At 43.7% G+C, this 20928-nt stretch overlaps 1 protein-coding gene and 1 pseudogene across 1 annotated transcript; both read left to right on the top strand.

Annotated features, from left to right (window-relative positions):
• The first annotated feature begins 4647 nt into the window (after positions 1-4647).
• On the top strand, positions 4648-20421 carry LOC138985573 (BCL-6 corepressor-like protein 1). Its single transcript, XM_070362465.1, has 2 exons — positions 4648-6935; positions 13786-20421. Exon 1 carries the CDS (start codon positions 4824-4826, stop codon positions 6885-6887), a length of 2064 nt encoding a protein of 687 aa, XP_070218566.1. The 5' UTR covers positions 4648-4823; the 3' UTR covers positions 6888-6935; positions 13786-20421.
• Positions 9176-9490, top strand: LOC138985591 (cytochrome c oxidase subunit 7A2, mitochondrial pseudogene; annotated as a pseudogene).
• Positions 20422-20928: the final 507 nt, after the last annotated feature.

The following is a 20928-nucleotide window of genomic DNA, read 5'->3' as shown; positions in this document are numbered from 1 at the left end:
AGATAGGATTCTGAGGGCTTTAAAGGGATGCAGAACCTACTAACTGCATTGGGACTCCATCAGGAAGCCTGCCCATGTGTCGCTGCGAAAGCCCCGCTTGCCAACTGACCCACAGGTGCCCTCAGTGCTCCAGGTGCCTCGCCCAAGCCACACCACTCCTCTGTGGCCAGGCCCCTGTGTGTGCTCCTGACAGCAGTGGGGAGAGCAAACTGCGGCGGACAGCTAGTGAGAACACTCAGGAAGCCGGCCTCAATCTGTGGGCCGGGGACGGACGGCAAGCTTGGCGGTGCTAAAGCTAAAGCCCCATCTTTGGGAAAACAGGAGAAACTGTCAGAACTTTGCAGGATCCAGAGAAGACATAGAAGCTTAAGAATTCTGCCACAAGAGGGAGCAAGCAGCACAGAGTCGGTATACCCCTATAAGGTCTGAGAAAGCCTCAGAATCGGTAGCAGAGCCAACAGAAGGCAGTAAAAACTGGAGAAGATGACCGCTACTTTACGTGTGAAACGAGCAAAGCAAAACTCTAAGGAACAGGAAAGGTCAAGGTAACATCACACCACCAAATGATTACAAGAAACTTCCAGTAACCAAATCCAGAGACCGGAGATCTTCAATTCACCCAATAAAGAATTCAAGTAGCTGTTTTAAGGAAACTTAGTGAGTTTCAAGAAAACACAAAATGACAATTCAGTGAAATCTGGAAAACAATATACAAACAAAATGAAAGGTTTAACAAATACATAGAAATCACAAAAAAGAACATAATGAAGTTCTGGGGACTTCCCTGGTGATCCAGTGGTTTAAATCCACCTGCCAATGTAGGGGACTCAAGTTTGAGCCCTGGTTGGAAAACTAAAATCCCACACATCCAGAGGGCAATTAAACCCTGACGCAGCAACAACTGAGCCCACGTGCCACAACTATTGCATCCCACGCACTCTAGAGCCAGTGCCCCACAACTAGAGAAGCCCGAAGACCATAACGAGAGAGTAGCCCTGGCTTGTTCGCAACTAGAGAAAGCCCTTGTGCAGCAATGGCAATGAAGATCCAGTGCAGCCAAAATCAATAAATAAATACATACAAGTTCTGGAGCTGAAGCATACAATGAATGAAATGAAAAATGCAATAGAAAGCAACCACAGATGGATCAATAGACGATTCTGTGAGACAGAAGACAGGAAATTAGAGCTTATCCAGTTAGAGGAGATCAAAGAGAAAGGAATGAAAGGAACCTATGTGGTCCATGGAGCCATCAAAAAAAAAAAAAGAAGTATTTTCCAAATTATTAGTTTCAAAAAGAAAAGAGAGGGAGAAGAAGGCAGAAAGTTTATTTGAAGAAGTAATGTCTGAGAACTTCCTAAATGCGGAGCGATCTGGATATCCAATTTTGTGAAGCTCATGGGTCACCTAACAAAGTCAGCTTAAAGAGATCCTCTCCAAGGCACAGTTTTAAAAAAAACTATCAAAACTCAAAAACCAAGAGAGTATCTTAAACACAGCAAGAGGAGGGTGGGGAAAAAAGCCTATAATTTACAAAGGACCGCCCTCAAGCTACCAGTGGATTCTCAGCAGAAAACTTAAATGCCAGAAGACAGTGGGATGATGTACTCAAGAGTGCTGAAAGGAAAGGGCAAAACAAAACCTGCCAACCCAAAGTGCTTTACTGGCAAATCTGTCCTTCGGGAATGAGAGTGAGATAAAGACCTTCCCAGAAAAACAGAACCTGAGGCAATTCATCACCACTAAACCTGCTTTATAAGAAATGCTGAAAGGAATTTTCCAAGCTGAAATGCAAAGATACTCGTTAGTAACATGAAAACATGTGAAAATATACAACATACGGATAAAAGTAAGTATACAGTCAATTCAGAATATCTGAATACTGCAATAGGATGGAGTGTTAACCACTTAGCTCCTTTTGGTTGGCAGGTTTTGTTTTTTCCTTTCAGCACTCTTGAATATATCATCCCACTGTCTTCTGGCATGTAAGTATTCTACTGAGAAACCACTGACAGATTAAGGGAGTTCCTTTGTTATTAAGGTTAAAGAACAAGAGTATTAGAAATAGCTATAACTATAATAATTTGTTAAGGAATATCCAAAATAAAAGAGGTAAATTATGACATCAAAAAGATAAAAGGGGGAAGTAAGGGGGAAGAGTTTTTGTCTATGATTGAAATTAAATTGTTATCAGCATAAAATAGATGGTTATATCTATAGGACATTATGTGCAAGTCTCATGTGCAAGCCTCACGGTAAACACGAAGCAAAAACGTACAGTAGATTCACAAAAGATGAAAATGGCTTTAGTGTAGCCAACAAAGCAGAAGCAGTCAACAAAGCAGAAATGGATGTTTTCCTGGACTTCTGCTTTTTCTATGATCCAATGGATGTTGGCAATTTGATCTCTGGTTTCTCTGCCTTTTCTATCCATAATGGAAAATAATATAAAATATAAAATATCTTCTGGCTCAGCTGGTTAAGAATCTGCCTGCAATGTGGGAGACCTGGGTTTGATTCCTGGGTTGGGAAGATTCCCTGGAGAAGGGAAATGCTATCCACTCTACTATTCTAGCCTGGAGAATTCCATGGACAGTATATATATTCCATGGGGTTGAAGAGTCGGACACGAGTGAGTGACTTTCACCTCACTTTCATATACAGATAGATATAGATATGAATTACTTTGCTATACAGCAGAAATTAACATTAACATTGTAAATCAACTACATACTGCAATTTTCAAAGTGCAGCTTAAAGTATGTCACATTATGTCATGGTATATTTCTTGTTGTTTAGTCGCTAAGTTGTGTCTGACTCTTTCACGACCCCATGGAATATTAGCACTATGTAAAACCAAAGAGAGATCAACACCTCTCAACTAAAATGCATTATCATGTAAAAGAAATCTATTATTTCTGAGATTTAAATCCAGGTAGTATCGGAGAAGGCAATGGCACCCCACTCCAGTACTTTTGCCTGGAAAATCCCATGGATGGAGGAGCCTGGTAGGCTGCAGTCCATGGAGTCGCTAAGAGTCAGATACGACTGAGCGATATCACTTAAACTTTTCATTTTCATGCATTGAGAAGGAAATGGCAACCCACTCCAGTGTTCTTGCCTGGAGAATCCCAGGGATGGGGGAGCCTGGTGGGCTGCCGTCTATGGGGTTGCACAGAGTCGGACACGACTGAAGCAACTTAGTAGTAGTAGTAGTATCATGTTAGCTACTGGAAAGTTAATAAGCAGTTGCTCATTTTTCTTCTGGTTGATAAACGCCTTCCCAGCCAATAAAGGAATCAATAAGTTAATTAAGTTATTGACTTACTAAAGAAAAAAATACTAATCTGGGGTGTGAAAATGGCTTTCTCTGAGAAACTATATTGTTATAATTACCTAATCCCTATCTCATATCAAGGACCCGCCACACCATTGATTTTTAACAATCCACTTCTGAAAGGCTTTGATCTGTGCTCCTGTATAAGAACTACTTTTTACTATCAGGAAGTAAAGCAAACATTTCTTCCATAAAAAGAATAACTAAAAAAATTATTTCCTCAAAAATATCCTGTGGTTTGTAACTTCTCTGGTAATTCAGTGGTAATGACTTGGTGCTTTCACTGTCAGGGTCTGGGTTCAATCCTTAGTGGGGGAGCTGAGATCCCATAAGCCCCTAGGTGCAGCTTGGGGTGGGTGGGGAGATGTTAAGGAGTTACTATGTTGAAAAATTGTAAAATGCGGCAATTTTCCATTTAAAACAAGATACACTAAGAAGTGTATTTTAATAGTGTTATTGATGTTTGTTTCCATTAAGACCACGAATGTAAAATTGTAACAAATTCTGGTTTTGTTACAAATACTCTACAATAAACTCAAAACAATGTAAATTAAATACACCCATTTTTCAAATTTTTTCAACTAATTTAACACTATAAGGAAAATTAAAATTTCCTTGGTGGTCCACTGGTTAAGACTGTGCTTCAACTGCAGGGGGCAGGGGTTCCATTCTTGGTAGAGGAACTAAGATCCCACATGCCTCACGGAGTGGCCAAAAAAAAAAAAAAAAACAACCCCACCAAAATAAAACTCAAAACTAAAAAAATTGGAAGGAAAATTAAAACAGAAGAAACTTAAAAGACGGGGGAGGGGCGGGGGAATTCATCTCTAGGTCTGCTCTCTAGGCAAGCAAGTAATCGCCCAGTCACTAGGAGGCAAATAGCTAAGATCCGAATTAAGATATCTATCAACAGACCCTTCACCAAAACCAGGGGAAGCCTTTAACTCTGAAAGTGGTAGCACCTGACACCAAGCTGCATTCCTAGCTGGGAAGTGGAAGTTACTGACAGAGTCCTTGCCCTTTGCTCTCCTTCAGGATTTCGCCCCCGTTCTAGAAGGCGGGGGCTCGAAGGAAAGAATGTAGATGTCTTCCTACGGCGGGGACACAGAGCACGTGAGGTGAACTCTTGGCTCTCCGAAGGTCCCAGGCGGCACACGCACACGCGACTGGAGCACGCCGAGCAAACACTGCGCGCGTGGGGAAAAGCGGCCCGGGTCGGGGGCGGGGCACCGCCTTGGGACAGACCGCCTTGGGGCAGACTGCGCATGCGCCCGGCTCTGGAGCGACGCCTCCCCCACCCCGCCCCCCCTCTCCGCGCAAGTGGGCGGCGGCCGAGCTTTCCCGAACGCTTGTCCTGCCTCCTTCTTGGCGCGCCCCCAACGCGTCGCCGTGGCGACCCAGCGGCCCCTGCCGGCCTGTGGCGACGCCGCTTGCCTGGTAGCTTCTGCGGACCCGGCGGCGGCGGCGACAGCGACAGTCGGGGCTCATGGAGGTTTCGGTTAACCACGTCGCCAAGATCGAGAAGCGGTCGTGCTTGGGCCGCTGCAAGCATTTCTTTTGGCTGGGCATCACCTTCGACACGGTGGGCGCGGCCATGCTGTTCACCGGGGTCTTTACCCGTATACTCTACTATGACATGTTGCTCTACCTGGGTGCCAGCATCGTCTTCCTCAGCCTCCTCTGGTGGACTTTCTGGTACAGCGGTAACATCGAACTGTCTTCTGAAGAGGCCTTCAACAGCCCCTACCGCCTGCCCTCCGCCTACACGCTGGAAGTCCTGAGCCAGACCATCAGCAACCGCTTCACTTTCACCATAGGCAGCGTTTCCAACACCTTTATGCGGATACGGCGGCGGCGGCGACAACGCCAGAGGTTCCTGAAAGGGCGGACATCTCTGGATATGACCGTCACGGGCCAGGTCGAAAGCCAGCTAGACCAAGACGAAGACCGGGCAGAAGGGGCTGCGGAGAAGGGCGAGGCTCAGGACTTTGGCAGCAAGGATCTCCCCAAACCCGAAGCTGTCAAAATTTTAAAGGAAGCTGGCTCCCAGGTGCCCGATGCTGGTGACCTGGGCCGTGAGGCTAGTCTCCCAAAGTTCGTTAAGGGACCATCGACCAATCTGGTGCAGCCATTTACGCCATCTCCTCTGGAGCAGGCTCCAACTCCAGTCATCCTGACTTCTAAGAGCCTGCCCGTAGTCTCCTTGGCCTCTATGAGCCAAACTGCCCCTATTCTGACTTCGAAGAGCCAGCCTGTAGTAGACTTGGTCTCTACGAGCCAGCCCCTTGCAGTGACTCTTGTCTCTGTGAGCCAGCTTGCAGCCGCTTTGGCCTCTACTAGCCAGCCTCCACGTCTCCTGACTTCTAAAAGCCAGCCTGTAGTTTCCTCTACAAGCCAGGCCCCTGCAGTCACTCTTGCTTCTACAAGACAGCCTGTTGTCCCCCTGACTTCTACTATTCAGCCTCAGGTGGTCTTTGCCTCTAAGAGCCTGCCTGTTGTCTCCTCGTCCTTTGCAAGTCAGCCTCTGACCATCCTTACCTCTCAGAGCCACCCCCTGATGCCTAGGACCTCTCAGAGCCAGCTCCCAGTGCCTGTGGCCTCTGAGGGCCACCCTCTGATGCCTGTGGCCTCTGAGAGCCACCCCCTGGTGCCTGTGGCCTCTGAGAGCCACCCCCTGGTGCCTGTGACCTCTGAGAGCCACCCCCCGGTGCCTGTGACCTCTCAAGTCCAGCTCCCGGTGCCTGTGGCCTCTGAGGGCCAACCCCTGATACCTGTGGCCGCTAAGGGCCAGCCCCTGGTGCCTAGAACCTCTCAGAGCCACCCCCTGGTGCCTAGGACCTCGCAGAGCCACCCCCTGGAGCCTAGGATCTCTCAGAGCTACCCCCTGGTGCTTAGGACCTCTCAGAGCCAGCTTCCGGTGCCTGTGGCCTCTGAGGGCCACCCCCTGGTACCTGTGGCCTCTGAGGGCCACCCCCTGGTGCCTAGAGCCTCTCAGAGTTACCCCCTGATGCCTAGGACCTCTCAGAGCCACCCTCTGGTGCCTGTGGCCTCTCAAAGCCAGCTCCCAGTGCCTGTGGCCTCTGAGGGCCACTCCTTGGTGCCTGTGGCCTCTCAGCAGCAGCTTCAGAATCTTTTGGAGGTCTGTCAAACTGGACCACCACCTCTTCAGGCCTCCCAGGCCCAGAGTCTGGCCACCATCTCTCTGCTCCAGGTTCTGCCCACCGAGTCTTTGCAGACCCAGCCTGTGGACCTTCAGGTGGTCCAAGCTATTCTGGACCTTCAGGCCACGTATCACACCCAGCAGGCCTCCCAGAGCAGCTCTTTAGTCCAGGAAATTAGACCAAGCCAGCCTCCATCTGCCTGGGAGTTTCACACAGAGCCAGTTGATCTTGAGACCCCGCCACCAGCGGACCAGGAGCTAAGTCAGAACCGTCCTGACGCTGCAGCCCTGCCTCCTCAGTCTCCAGCTCCAGCTGCTCAAGCCCAGCAGTCAGTGCCCTCCGGGAGGACCCCCACCCTGGCCCGAGGGAAGAAGAGTCACTCCATCTAGGACAGAAGCAGACCCCAGCCCTCTGAGTGGCCCTCAGGCCTCCGCCAAGTAAGTGATTTAGAAGGAATACCTTCAGTATTCCTTAATTGTTTCCAGGTCCGTGTCCTGGTGGTTTCCTCAACCGCCTCTGTTCAGACACACAAAGTTACTGGAGGTGAACTGGCCCGTTCCTTCAGCGATTCGATTATTTGAACTTAGGTAGGTTTTTGAATAGGACTTCCCTGGTGGCAGTAGGTTTTTGAAACCTAGTGCTCTGAGTGGATGAGTTGTTGTTAAGGCTTTATGGCTGTACCAGCCGAAAGGTGTTAATTACCTTCACTCAGGAGTTCTGAGGCTGGGGGGTGTGAAGGTGGGGAGATTCTACAATGTTTCTGAAACAAGATGAGTTTAGGTGGTACAAGACACAGCACAAATAGCAGTGAGCCTTCCAGTGGGAAAGGTCTTTTCAGTTCTTTTTCAATCTTTTTGATTATATGAATATATTTTATTAGTTTGGGGTTACTGATCTCTAACACCTCTGTAAGGCTTTGGTAGGCAACACCGGCACCTGGCTAGGACTTAATACCATTCATATTAACAAAGTTATTTTAGTGGATAACTTCTATCTATGCCCAGTATTATAACAGTTTCTTTGTTTATGGTAGTGATGGTTGCTTTTTGAAATCCATTTACTTAAGTAAAATTATTTTACATGTGTCAACATAAAGGTTAAAATTAATCATGGCCTGAAACTTGTAAAGATTCTGAGATTTGGAAAACATTTTGTTATTTGTATTAAATCATATATGCTTATGTACCATAGTACACATGTGGTTATGTGTACTGAATCACAAGACCCTTTATGCTGACCTATGAGATGAATGTTATGGTTAAGACAGCTGAGGAGGAGGTTCATTTAACTCCCAACTGACCCCCTGTCAGTTAGAACAATAGGAGAGATCATGTGAAGGTCAAAATTGGTGACCTTTAAAACACTGCTTCTCAATGGTTTAAGTGCAGTGTGTCAGTATACTGGTCTTTGTCTCTGACCTCATTTGATAAATTCCTTGGGGGGCAAGGAGGAAGAGCATAGAGCAGAGCAATACCTTGAGATGATGTTAATGCTCCTGTTCACATGCTACCAACATATTCAAGAAGGTGTTCATATTGACTGGTTTCATCTCTGACGTGAAATACAGCTATTAGGTGGAAGTCAAACCCTTAATTTCCTTACAGTTTTCTCCAATTCACTTTTAACAGAATGTGTAACAGTTTCTAAATACACACACACACACACACATATATATTCTATAGATAATCATAGGGGCAAAGCATTTTAGCTTGTTTGATTTTTGTACAATTTGGACTCGTGGATTCTAAAATGAAACACATTCAGTGATTTAGGTTTCTTTTTTTTAAGGAGCAAAATAGTAACAAATTGTAATAATTCCATAAGTTAAGGATTTAGTGTTATTGAAAAAGATCATTTTCCCATTAATTCGTATGATTGAAGTAATTCTCCATATAATTCTTGAAGGAGCATTTACTAAGTGCCAAGAATAATGGTGATCACAAATAAACACAAAGGTTGCAGACCTTGCCATCAGAAAGCTTAGAGACCATGTTCTCTAAAGAGAAGAACACTTTAGACAAGGAAGAAGAAGGGGTAGTCTTGTGTCTACCCCTTATTTTTGACAGGAACTGCCATGCAGTGCCTTTCAAATAATTAATTCATTGGCCTGGCATTTGTTGAATTTCTGTCGAGTGCCAGGCATTCCATTAGGTGTTAGAGATTCAGAGATAAGGTGCCCCTGTTCTCCAAGCACTCACTGTTTATTAAGGGAGGCAGATCTAGAAATAATTACACAGTGAAGATCCCCTGGAGGAGGAAACAGCAACCCACTCAGTATTCTTGCCTGGAAAACCCCATGGACAGAGGAGCTGGTGGGCTACAGTCTATGGGGTCGCAAAGAGTCAGACATGACTGAGTGACTGAGCACACACACAGCAAGTGCTGTAACACAAGTCTACTCGGTCTCCCAGAATACAGGTGTGGGCTGGGTGAGGGATTTTTGATCTAAAGCTTGTGTGTAGCAACGAAGACCCAGAGGTATCCATTGGATTAAGAAGATGGAAAGAACATTCCATGCATGGGGAAAAATCAACAGAAAGGCTCAGAGGTTTAACAGTCTGTGACCTGCTGGGGAGACACTTGGGAAAGGGTAATCTGAGGCTGTAGTCAAGAGTGCTTGGGGATTTTCGTTCCTGGTGGTCAGTTGTCGAGGTTAGTGGGCAGTAACTGAGCCAAGATGCTGCAGTATCTGCTGGCTCTTTGTCAGATTACCCAGAGAACCATGAGTACTGCTTCATACAGGCAGTTTGAGCATAAGCTTCCAGGGAAACAAAAGCTGTTTCAGAAAGGTAATGGCATTCCAGTACATTTGAAAGGTGGGATAGCTGATGCCCTCCTGTATAGAGCCACCATGATTCTTAGAGTTGATGGAATGGCATATGCCATATATCAACTGACTATGACTTCATTTCCCAAGAAGCAGGATTGGCTTCAGTTTATCCTCCCAGCAGTCACTTGGCTCAACTCCTTTCAGCTTACTGTGAACCAGTAATCTGATAAATAACTGAGTTTTGTGGGGATCAATATTTATTGACTTGTACTAACTGCCACCAGATTGCTGGGAGAAATATCAATAACCTCAGATATGCAGATGACACCACCCTTATGTCAGAAAGTGAGGAGGAACTAAAAAACCTCTTGATGAAAGTGAAAGTGGAGAGTGAAGAAGTTGGCTTAAAGCTCAACATTCAGGAAACGGAGATCATGGCATCCGGTCCCATCATTTCATGGGAAATAGATGGGGAAACAGTGTCAGACTTTATTTTTCTGGGCTCCAAAATCACTGCAGATGGTGACTGCAGCCATGAAATTAAAAGATGCTTACTCCTTGGAAGGAAAGTTATGACCAACCTAGATAGCATATTCAAAAGCAGAGACATTACTTTGCCAACAAAGGTTCGTCTAGTCAAGGCTATGGTTTTTCCTGTGGTCATGTATGGATGTGAGAGTTGGACTGTGAAGAAGGCTGAGCACGGAAGAATTGATGCTTTTGAACTGTAGTGTTGGAGAAGACTCTTGAGAGTCACTTGGACTTCAAGGAGATCCAACCAGTCCATTCTAAAGGAGATCAGCCCTGGGTGTTCTTTGGAAGGAATGATGCTAAAGCTGAAACTCCAGTACTTTGGCCACCTCATTGGAAGAGTTGACTCATTGGAAAAGACTCTGATGCTGGGAGGGATTGGGGGTAGGAGGAGAAGGGGACGACAGAGGATGAGATGGCTGGATGGCATCACTGACTCGATGGACATGAGTCTGAGTGAACTCTGGGAGTTGGTAATGGACAGGGAGGCCTGGTGTGCTGTGATTCATGGAGTCGCAAAGAGTCGGACATGACTGAGCGACTGAACTGAACTGAACTGAACTGAACTGAATCGCTACCAATAAAGCAGTCTTTACCATGAAAAAGAGTGCCTGGGACTCCAAAATTGAGGGGTGAGAAAGTGAGAAATCTTTGCAGGCCTTCTTTTTTAAAAATTGCTTATTTATTTTTGGTTGTTCTGGGTCTTTGTTGCCCTACACGGGCTCTCTCTTGTTGCAGCAAGCAGGAGCTACTCTTCATTGCAGCGCACAGGCTTCTCATTGCAGTGGCTTGTCTTGTTGCAGAGTGCAGGCTGTAGGCGCAAGGGCTTTGTTGCTCCGTGGCTTGTGGGATCTTCCCGCACCAGGGATTGAACCGGTTTCTCCTGCATTGGCAGGTGGATTCTTATCCACCGTACCACCAGGAAGTCCCCTTGCTGGCTTTTTAAGAAGGGTAATTACATTCGTAATTCTACCTGTGTGCTCTGTTATAAAGTAATGGCAGTAGGCCAATAATTAGCGAATAATTGCTGAATTCTCTCCGGGTTAGTTCTAAGCTGAAAATAGCCCTCTTTGATGTTAGCAACAGTTTCTAACTAGAGTGTAGGCTCCATGGGTATTCATCAGGTGTTTATTTACTTGGGCATAACACTTTACTTTGGCTACAAAGATTGTTGCCAGGCCCTTTCTAGCTTCTTGGACAGTACTACCATAGAAATGAGTATCGTTTCCCCAAGGAAAGGAAAGCTTAGGCAACAAAAGCTTTTATATATATATATAATTTATTTACTTATTTTTGTATGTATTTATATTTTGGCTGTGCTGGGTCTTCGTTGCTGTGTGCAGGCTTTCTCTAGCTGCAACAAGTGGGGGTCCCTCTCTAGTTGTGCACGGGTTTCTTATTACAGTGGCTTCTCTTGTCGCAGAGCACAGGCTCTTGGGTGTGGGGGCTTCAGCAATTGTGGCTCATGGGCTTAGTTGCTCCATGTCATGTGGAATCTTCCTGGACTGGGGATCGAACCTATGTCCCTTGCATTGGCGGGTGGATTCTTATCCACTGTACCACCAGGGAAGTCCCAAGAAAAGCTTTTTATTAAAAGAGATAGCTTGTGCACAAAGGAAAAAGTGGCAACGAAAAAAACACACAACTACAAAACAAAACTCTCAGCTCCTGGAGTAGAAAGGGTGAGTTGCTTTTAGGACAAAAGGGAGGGTTTGTCTGATAGAGCACTGAAGACTTCCAGAAATTGTCAACCTTCTTTGATTATCAGCAGGTGGCTCCGTGATGGCTATCAGCAATAGGGAGTGCTTCTGTGAGGGGGAAGAAATGCATGAGAATTTTCTGTAGGAAAGCACAGGAACAGATAAGGTTACAATTTATAGTTGAGATTCTTGTCTTGTGGCAACTAGGTATACTCCTTAGTGTAACAGAGATAAAGTTAATCTTTCGTTCCTTCCGGTCCCTGTTTTTTGTCTCTGGGCCCCAGACCCCTGGGGCCTTTGTTCTTAGCTCACAAGGCCTGTTTTTCTCAAGGCCCTTCCCGGTCCTTTTCCAAAATGGCTATGCTCTTGTCTTCCTGTCTCACGATACCATCAGGTAGCATGACACCGTTTTGATACATTTTTCTGTATTGACAGTAAGATGAGTGCTTATCTAACACGGAGCTGAGACTTCCCTGGTGGGCCAGTGGTTAAGGCTCCACGCTTACAATGCAGGGGGCCCAGGTTTGATCCCTGGTCAGGGAACTGAGGTCCTACATGCCATGCGGTGAAAAATAAATAAATAAAATAAAATGGAGGCTGGCAATATTTTTTTCTATAAAAGCCCAGATGATAAATATTTTAGGCTCGGTGAGTCAAAAGGGAAAATCTGGGCTATTACGTGGCTGCTTATATAACAAGAGAGTAACTGCTTCCGCCCACCCCCACCCCCATTCCTACTCACTGGGCGGTGGGTTGTACAGCTGCTTTGACTCCAGTTGCCTCAGCTGGAATCATCCACCTGACCAAGAGCAGCTGGCCTAAGGCAGAGGGAGCCTGGCCTGGCCAGTCAGGTTCACAGGCAAAATGCTGTACTTCACTCTGCCCCAGTGACACCCAGGTCCCAGGGTGCCATTCTCTCCTCTCGGAGAAGCTGGCCCATCTCCTGGTCATCTGCTGGCTGGAGGAGAGCTGGTCTGCCCAGTTCCTGACTCCCTGATTGCGATTCCACCGTTGGATGCCTGCCATCTGCCGACAGTGGAGTTTAGAATGTTCAGGTGGTAATGTTCAGGCCCTGAGCAGACCGCTGGCCAGACAGGCAGGCCCTGGGAGCTCTGGGGAGAGCAGGAGTAGAAACTGAAGCCTGGGTTTGGTCTTGGAGGCTCGCAGCCACAGCCCACAGCAGTGCAGATGTGGAGAGTGGGAAGAGGTGCTGCTGGCAGCTGGTGAGTGGAGGCCAGAGGTGCTGCCAGACCCTAAACTGCTCAGTTCAGTTCAGTCGCTCAGTCATGTCCGACTCTTTGCGACCCCATGAATCGCAGCACGCCAGGCCTCCCTGTCCATCACCAACTCCTGGAGTTCACCCAGACTCACGTCCATCCAGTCAGTGATGCCATCCAGCCATCTCATCCTCAGGCCAGCCCTTTCGCAGCACAGAACTATCCAACATCATCAGTATGAGGTTGAGAAACCCTGATCTAGAATAATAATAATAAAAATTATGCTATAATTCATAAAATGCTTAAAGAAAAATCTTGATTTGATCCTCAGATGACTCACTGCCTCTTTTTTCTTCTTCTAAAAAAAAACACAACATTTATTTGGCTGCAGGGGATCTCTAGTTGTGGCATGTGAGATCTAGTTCCCTGACCAGGGATTGATTCTGGGCCCCCTACTTGAGAACATGGAGTCTTAGCCTCTCGACCCCCAGGGAAGTCCCAGATTCACTGCCTCTTTAATATAGTAGTAGTCACTTCTCCACTAGACCATGAGGATCTCATTCACCATTGTTTTATTCATCTTTGTGTTCCCATTTTGTATAATTCAGAATCAACATACACATACATGGGGCATTTGTTAATAATAGTAGCTAGCATCAGCATTTATTGGGTGTTCATCATACATTACCCCCTGTGCCAAGTAACTTACAGGCTTTATCTCATTTGTCACAACAGAGACAGGCACCACTCTTATCTCTACTTTAAGGAAAGGAGATTTGATTTTGGAAGGTTATGTAATTTTTTCAATGTCATATAAATGGAGAAGCTGGAATTGATATATAATTAATGTATAATTTGTTATAAGGTGTATACTATACACTTTTCCTGCAAGCAGTAGTTATTAATGAGCTTTTTTCTTAAGCCTGTTAGTCATAACGAGCTGTAATACCCCAGATCAGTCTGTGGCTTAGTTCTCCATTTAAAGCTCTACTTCCAGAGAGAATGAAAATCAACAACTCTTTGATTTTTTTGTTCCACTCTCATCTCAAAATTGCTTTTTTCTTTCCAGAACCCACCAGTATTCCTTCAGATTTCAACGCCAAGTTTATAAAAGCACAAATACTTACCTTAACCTCATTTTGGAAACCTCCACCCGGAGTCCTGACCTATCTTAGACCAGCAAACGTAACCAGACTGCCTCTGCCAAGTATACATTTCAGGGTTGGGGAGAATATTCCAGCCTCAGATAATAAAGACATTATCAGAATTTTAAGCTATAATAAACTGTGCCAATGAACAGTTTGTTGAACAGCCAAATGAACTTTGTTTTAAAATAAGTTGATTTTTAAAATAGATTTCTCTTGTGGAAGCATTCCAGCATTCTAAGTGGAAAATAACATCACACACTTTGGGTAAAGATATAAGTACAAATCCCACAGAAATGGACATTGAAAAATGTGGCTTCTTTTTTAAGGATATCGTGTGGCCTCATCAAGCTATCGGAAAGATTAGTACAATCAATGTATTATAATTTGTATGTTCATTTTTTAAATAGCAGGAGTTTCCCTTTTTCCCAAGGATTTAAAACTGCTGATTTGATTGCATATATTAATGATAACTTCCAGATGTTCAAGCTGGTTTTAGAAAAGGCAGAGGAACCAGAGATCAAATTGCCAACATCCGCTGGATCATCAAAAAAGCAAGAGAGTTCCAGAAAAACATCTATTTCTGCTTTATTGACTATGCCAAAGCCTTTGACTGTGTGGATCACAATAAACTGTGGAAAATTCTGAAAGAGATGGGAATACCAGACCACCTAACCTGCCTCTTGAGAAACCTGTATGCAGGTCAGGAAGCAACAGTTAGAACTGGACATGGAACAACAGACTGGTTCCAAATAGGAAAAGGAGTATGTCAAGGCTGTATATTGTCACCCTGCTTATTTAACTTATATGCAGTGTACATCATAAGAAACGCTGGGCTGGAGGAAGCACAAGCTGGAATCAAGATTGCCGGGAGAAATATCAATAACCTCAGATATGCAGATGACACCACCCTTATGGCAGAAAGTGAAGAAGAACTAAAGAGCCTCTTGATGAAAGTGAAAGAGGAGAGTGAAAAAGTTGGCTTAAAGCTCAACATTCAGAAAACTAATATCATGGCATCCGGTCCCATCACTTCATGGCAAATAGATGGGGAAACAGTGGAAACAGTGTCAGACTTTATTTTTGAGGGGCTCCAAAATCACTACAGATGGTGACTGCAGCCATGAAATTAAAAGACGCTTACTCCTTGGAAGGAAAGTTATGACCAACCTAGACAGCATATTAAAAGGCAGAGACATTACTTTGTCAACAAAGGTCCGTCTAGTCAAGGCTGTGGTTTTTCCAGTGGTCATGTATGGATGTGAGAGTTGGACTATAAAGAAAACTGAGCACTGAAAAATTGATGCTTTTGAACTGTGGTGTTGGAGAAGACTCTTGAGAGTCCCTTGGACTGCAAGGAGATCCAACCAGTCCATCCTAAAGGAAATTAGTCCTGGGTGTTCATTGGAAAGACTGATGTTGAAGCTGAAACTCCAATACTTTGGCCACCTGATTTTAAGAGCTGACTCATCGGAAAAGACCCTGATGCTGGGAAAGATTGAGGGCAGGAGGAGAAGGGGATGACAGGATGAGATGGCATCACCGACTCAATGGACATGGGTTTGGGTGAACTCCGGGAATTGGTGATGGACAGGGAGGCCTGGCATGCTGTGGTTCATGGGGTCGCAAAGAGTCAGACACAACTGAGCGACTGAACTGAACTGATGAATGATAATCAAAATTCATGTGGGACTGTTCTCCTTTTATGTTCTGCCTTTGTATCATTGGATTATTTGTGCAAGAATGCTCTAATATAAGGATAGTTTCTTTTTTTAGATTTCCAATTACAAGCAAAAGTATGTGATATGGTATGTTTTATCAAATCTTCCAAAAATGTTAGTTGTTTTTATATTTCTTCCCATTTTCTGTCCCATGCTTCAGTATTTCTGTGTTTAGAACTTTAAAAAATTAACTCAAGCTGGAAGCCTATATGCATTGCAGATACTTGGAAAAAAGAATAATGGCAGGATATTAGGCTAAGTGAAATAAGCCAGTTACAACAAGACATATGCTGTGTGAGTCCACCTATATAAGATTTCTCATGTCAGAGAATCAAACTCACAGAGACAGAAGAGTGATGGTTTCCAGAGTCTGGGGATAGTTGGGGGGATGGGGAGTTATTTAATGGGTACAGAATTTCAGATGAAAAGGGTTATGGAGATCGATTGTACAACAGTGTGGATGTACTTAACACTACTGAACTGTACTTTTGAAAATGATTAAGATGGTAAATTTTATGTGTGCATGCTTGCGTGCTAAGTAGCTTCAGTTGTATCCAACTCTTTGCAACCACATGGACTGTAGCCCACCAGGCTCCTCTTTCCATGGGATTCTCCAGGCAAGAATATTGGAGTGGGCTGCCATGGCCTCCTCCAGGGGATCTTCCTGACCCAGGGGTAGAATCCGTGTCTCTTATGTCTCCTGCATTAGCAGGCAGGTTCTTTACCACTAGCACCACCAAAAATTTCTGTGTATTTGACCACAATCCAAAAAGAATAATTGGATTAAACCAGCAATTTATAAACCATTTAATATTTATAGATTTATTTTTAACTAATAAATATATGCAACTGCTGAGCTTCTGTATATAAAATGCACCAGGTAAGCACAGTTGTTTTGTTGTTGCTGTTTTTAATTTTATTGATTGTTTGTTTATTTGGCTGCACCAGGTCTTAGTCGCAACATGTGGAATCTAGTTCCTTGACCAAGTATCGAACCCAGGCCCCCTGCATTGGGAGTGTGGAACCTTAGCCACTGGACCACCAGGGAAGTCTCAGCAGAGTTGTTTTAAGAATTGAAGAGCTATAGTTAGGAAGTCAGAGAAAAATCAGCTTTAATGTAGTGCAGAATAAGGGACCAAGTAAGTGCAAAGGACATTCTTGGAGGGCAGAGGGTGTGTACATATGCACGTTTCAGGAACCTGCAGAAGAGCCTTTTATCTTGCAGAGGCTAATCAATACTCGTATGATTGGATTTTATCTTGGGTAAATAGAGTTGGTTCTTAAGAATTGTGATTAGTGAACCTCAAGCGTCACCAATGCTGAGCAGCAGATAGTCACCTTGAAAGAAAAATAGAAACAACTTTATAATCATCTTAGTAAATATAGGTACTTTGGTATTTTACAAACACTAGGTCCCCAAGTGACTGACTACCTAGAGCAGAGCTGCACCCCCAGCCAGGACTCCGCACAGGCCTTGACATGAAGGAAAAATAAATATTAAAAACATAAATGTATAAATCAATCCATCAATATATAATAAAGTAAAAAACACTAGACTCTTCTGGCTTATCTTACCGTCAATTTAAAAGAAGTATTTTTATACTATTCAGCCATTAAGAATAAAATTTTGCCATTTGAACACCATGGATGGACTTGGAAGGCATTATGCTAAGTGAAATAAGTCAGATAGAGAAAAACAAATGCTGTATGATATCAGTTGTATGTAGATCTAAAAAAAACACAACAAACTAGTGAGTATAACAAAAAAGAAACAGACTTACAGATACAGAGAACAAACTAGTGGTTACCAGTGGGGAGAGGCAAGACAAGGGGTAGCGGAGTAAGAGATACAAACTGTTATGTATGAAGTAAGCCATGAGGCTATGTTGTACAGCGCAGGGAATATAGCCAATATTTTATAACAACTCTAGATGGAGTATAACCTTAATTAGGTACCACTATACTGTACACTTGTAACATATCATATCATATATCAACTACAATTTTTAAAAAGTGACATAGAAATAAAACATTTTATAGGATGAACACATTTTTAAAGTTTAAATCTTTGACTAGGTAATGTAATTCCATATTGCAAAATCCAAAAAGCATAAAATAGCACATATTAAAGCCTCCCTTCAACCTTCAGAACATTGTTACTGATAGACATCAAAAATGTTATTAGGGGCTTCCCAGGTGGACCAGTGGTTAAGAATCTGCCTGCCAGTGCAGGGGAGATGAGTTTGATCCCTGGTCCAGGAAGATCCCACATGCCACAGAGCAACTAAGCCTGTGCCACAACTCCTGAAGCCCTCACTCTCCAGGTTCAGAGCTCGGCAACAAGAGGAACCACTGCAGTGAGAAGCCTGAGCACTGCAACTAGAGAAAGCCAGTGCAGCATCCATGAACACAGTGCATCCAGAAATAAATACATAATTTAAAAAATGTTACTGATTTCTTATAAATCCTTTCATTCAAGCACAAATATATAATGATTCACTATATATATATATCATTTATATACGCAAAGTGCTTATACATTCTGATGTTTCTTTACAGGCTTTTTTAAACTTAATATGTATCTCAGAGATCTTTCCATTTTGGGTGTCAAAGAGCTTTCTTATTTTTTTTTTTTTATGAACACAGTATTCCATTGAATAGATGTATCATAAATTCACTTGTTTCCTATTCATGGACATTTTTGTGGTTTCCATTCTAATAAATGTTTAAAAGCAATAATACATTTGGACCTAATAAATATATATTGACCAATCAGCCACTAGTGATTGAGCGTTGACTTTAACAATTCCAAAGTTTGTTTAGTCCATTCCCTGCCCTCAAACAAAAAAATGAAAATCGTAAGTGATCTGTCTATACCTAGGTAGTGGCAGAGACTGGACTAAAATCTGACCGCCCTGAGTATGAGTCCTCCTCCTAGCAAATCAGTATAATTATTTCACTGTGTTGTAGTTTCCTTAAAAAATACATTATCTCAGAGATTTGAAGTTAAGCTCAGAAAGGACAATGAATCTTTTTACTTTATTACCAGAACATTTTAGTTTTTTTTAAGGATGGAGTACATGAACATGGTTAGCAAAGAAAAAGGGAAATATTACTAAAAGCTATACAGCAAAAAGTAAATCTTCCTTCAGCTTTTAACCCCACGCCCCTGCTCCCCAGTCCTTAATGGCCCTTTCCCAGAAGCAATCATTGTTTTTAGTGTCTGGAACATCTATCCAGAGAGTCTGTGCAAAACCCAGCATATATTTTTATACAAGTCTGTGCGTTTTTAAAAAGTGACTAGCAGGATACTATGCATCTTTTTCAGTACCTTCCCTTTTTCTGTCCCCCTTCCCTTTTAAAGTTTCTCTAAAGTTGTTAACAAAGGTATGTATAATCAAAGCTATGGTTTTTCCAGTAGTCATGTACAGGTGTGAGAGTTGGACCATAAAGAAGCCTGAGCACTTAGGAACTGATGCTTTCAAATTGCAGTGCTAGAAAAGACTCTTGAGAGTCCCTTGGACTGCAAGGAGATCAAACCAGTTAATCCTAAAGGAAATCAACCCTGAATATTCATTGGAAGGACTGATGCTGATGCTCCAATACTTTGGCCACCTGAAATGAAGAGCTGACTCATTGGAAAAGACTCTGATACTGGGAAAGATTGAGGGCAGGAGAAGAGGGTGGCAGAGGATGAAATGATGAGGTAGCATCATTGACTCAATGGACATAGATTTGAGCAAACTCTGGGATTATTTTTTGGTTCATGGGTCTGCCTTCTCCCCAGGATTGCCATCCTCCTCGATAAAGCTGTCTTTCCTTTTACCTGACACTTGTCTCTTGGTATCGGATTCTTGAGCGAGGAGCAGGTGAACCTGAGTTCAGTAACAGTATGGAGAAGATTTTCCAGTACCATTATCAGATTATATTATGGTGAAAGTGAAAGTCGCTCAGTCGTGTCCGACTCTTTGCGACCCCATGGACTGTCCATGGAATTCTCCAGGCCAGAATACTGGAGTGGGTAGCCTTTCCCTTCTCCAGGGAATCTTCCCAACCCAGGGATCAAACCCAGGTTTCCTGCATTGCAGGTGGATTATATACCAGCTGAGCCACAAGGGATGCCCTATATCATGATGAACTGCTATTAAATAATACATTACTTCTGAAATTTAGCATTCACTCAGCTTAGATTTTTGTACTTTGTGTCTTGCATTGCAAAAAGCTAACATATTTGAATATTAAGAAGGGAAAGGAACACATGTTTGCATTACAAAAGGATTCCCAATCATTCATTTATTTCAAGATTCCAATTTTGACTGTTTTCTCAATGGAGTCTCTTCTCAACCACCACCACCTTCCTCCAAAGGACTATTACCTTAACCCTGGACTGTTAAACTCAAATCCTAACTCATATCCCCTATTCTACTCTTGCCATGGGGTCTTGCACACCTTTCTCCTTGGTTTAAATGCGCTATCCCCACATAGCCTGTTGACCCTTTCACCCTTAGTGATTTTTAAAATTTTGATTCAATAATCACTTTCTTAGGGAAACTTCCCAGAATGCCTCACAGATGTAAAGTATGCACTTTATAGAACCCAACAGCAAGTACCATGTTGTCTGCTTTAAAGGACTTAATAGATTTGTGCTTGTGTGCTAAGTCGCTTCAGCCATGTCTGACTCTTTGCGACCCCATGGACTGTAGCCCACCAGGCATCTCTGTCCATGGGATTTTCCAGGCAAAAAAACTGGAGTGGGTTGGAGATCTTCCCAGCCCAGGGATGGAGCCCACATCTTCCAAAGAATATTAAATGCAAAAATGGAAACTGTATGACTGTTTATAATATAATTTTGTATATTGTTTTACCTCTTTGTCCTCCAGTTGTTTCATACATATTTTGTGTCTTCAACTGGACTAAAAGTTCACCTCATTGTTGTTCAGTTGCTCAGTCATGTTTGACTCTTTGCAACCCCATGGACTGCAGCACACCAGGCTTCCCTGTCCTTCACTATCTCCCTGAGTTTGCTCAGACAGATGTCCATTGAGTTGGTGATGCCATCCAACCATCTCATCCTCTGTCAGCCCCTTCTCCTCCTGCCTTCAATCTTTCCCAGTATCGGGATCTTTTCCAATGAGTCAGTTCTCTGCATCAGGTAGTCAAAGTACTGGATCTTCAGCTTCAGCATCAGTCCTTCCAATATTCAGGGATGATTTCCTTTAGGATTGACTGGTTTGATTGCCTTCTCCAACACCACAGTTCAAAAGCATCAATTCTTTGGTGCTCAGCTTTCTTTATGGTTCAACTCTCACATCCATACCTGATTACTAGAAATACCATAGCTTTCAC

The sequence above is a fragment of the Bos mutus genome, chromosome 25, assembly GCF_027580195.1.
Source record: "Bos mutus isolate GX-2022 chromosome 25, NWIPB_WYAK_1.1, whole genome shotgun sequence".
Taxonomy (NCBI): Eukaryota; Metazoa; Chordata; class Mammalia; order Artiodactyla; family Bovidae; genus Bos; species Bos mutus.
Note: the sequence above shows the minus strand (reverse complement) of the source record. Positions and strands in the feature narration are given on the sequence as shown.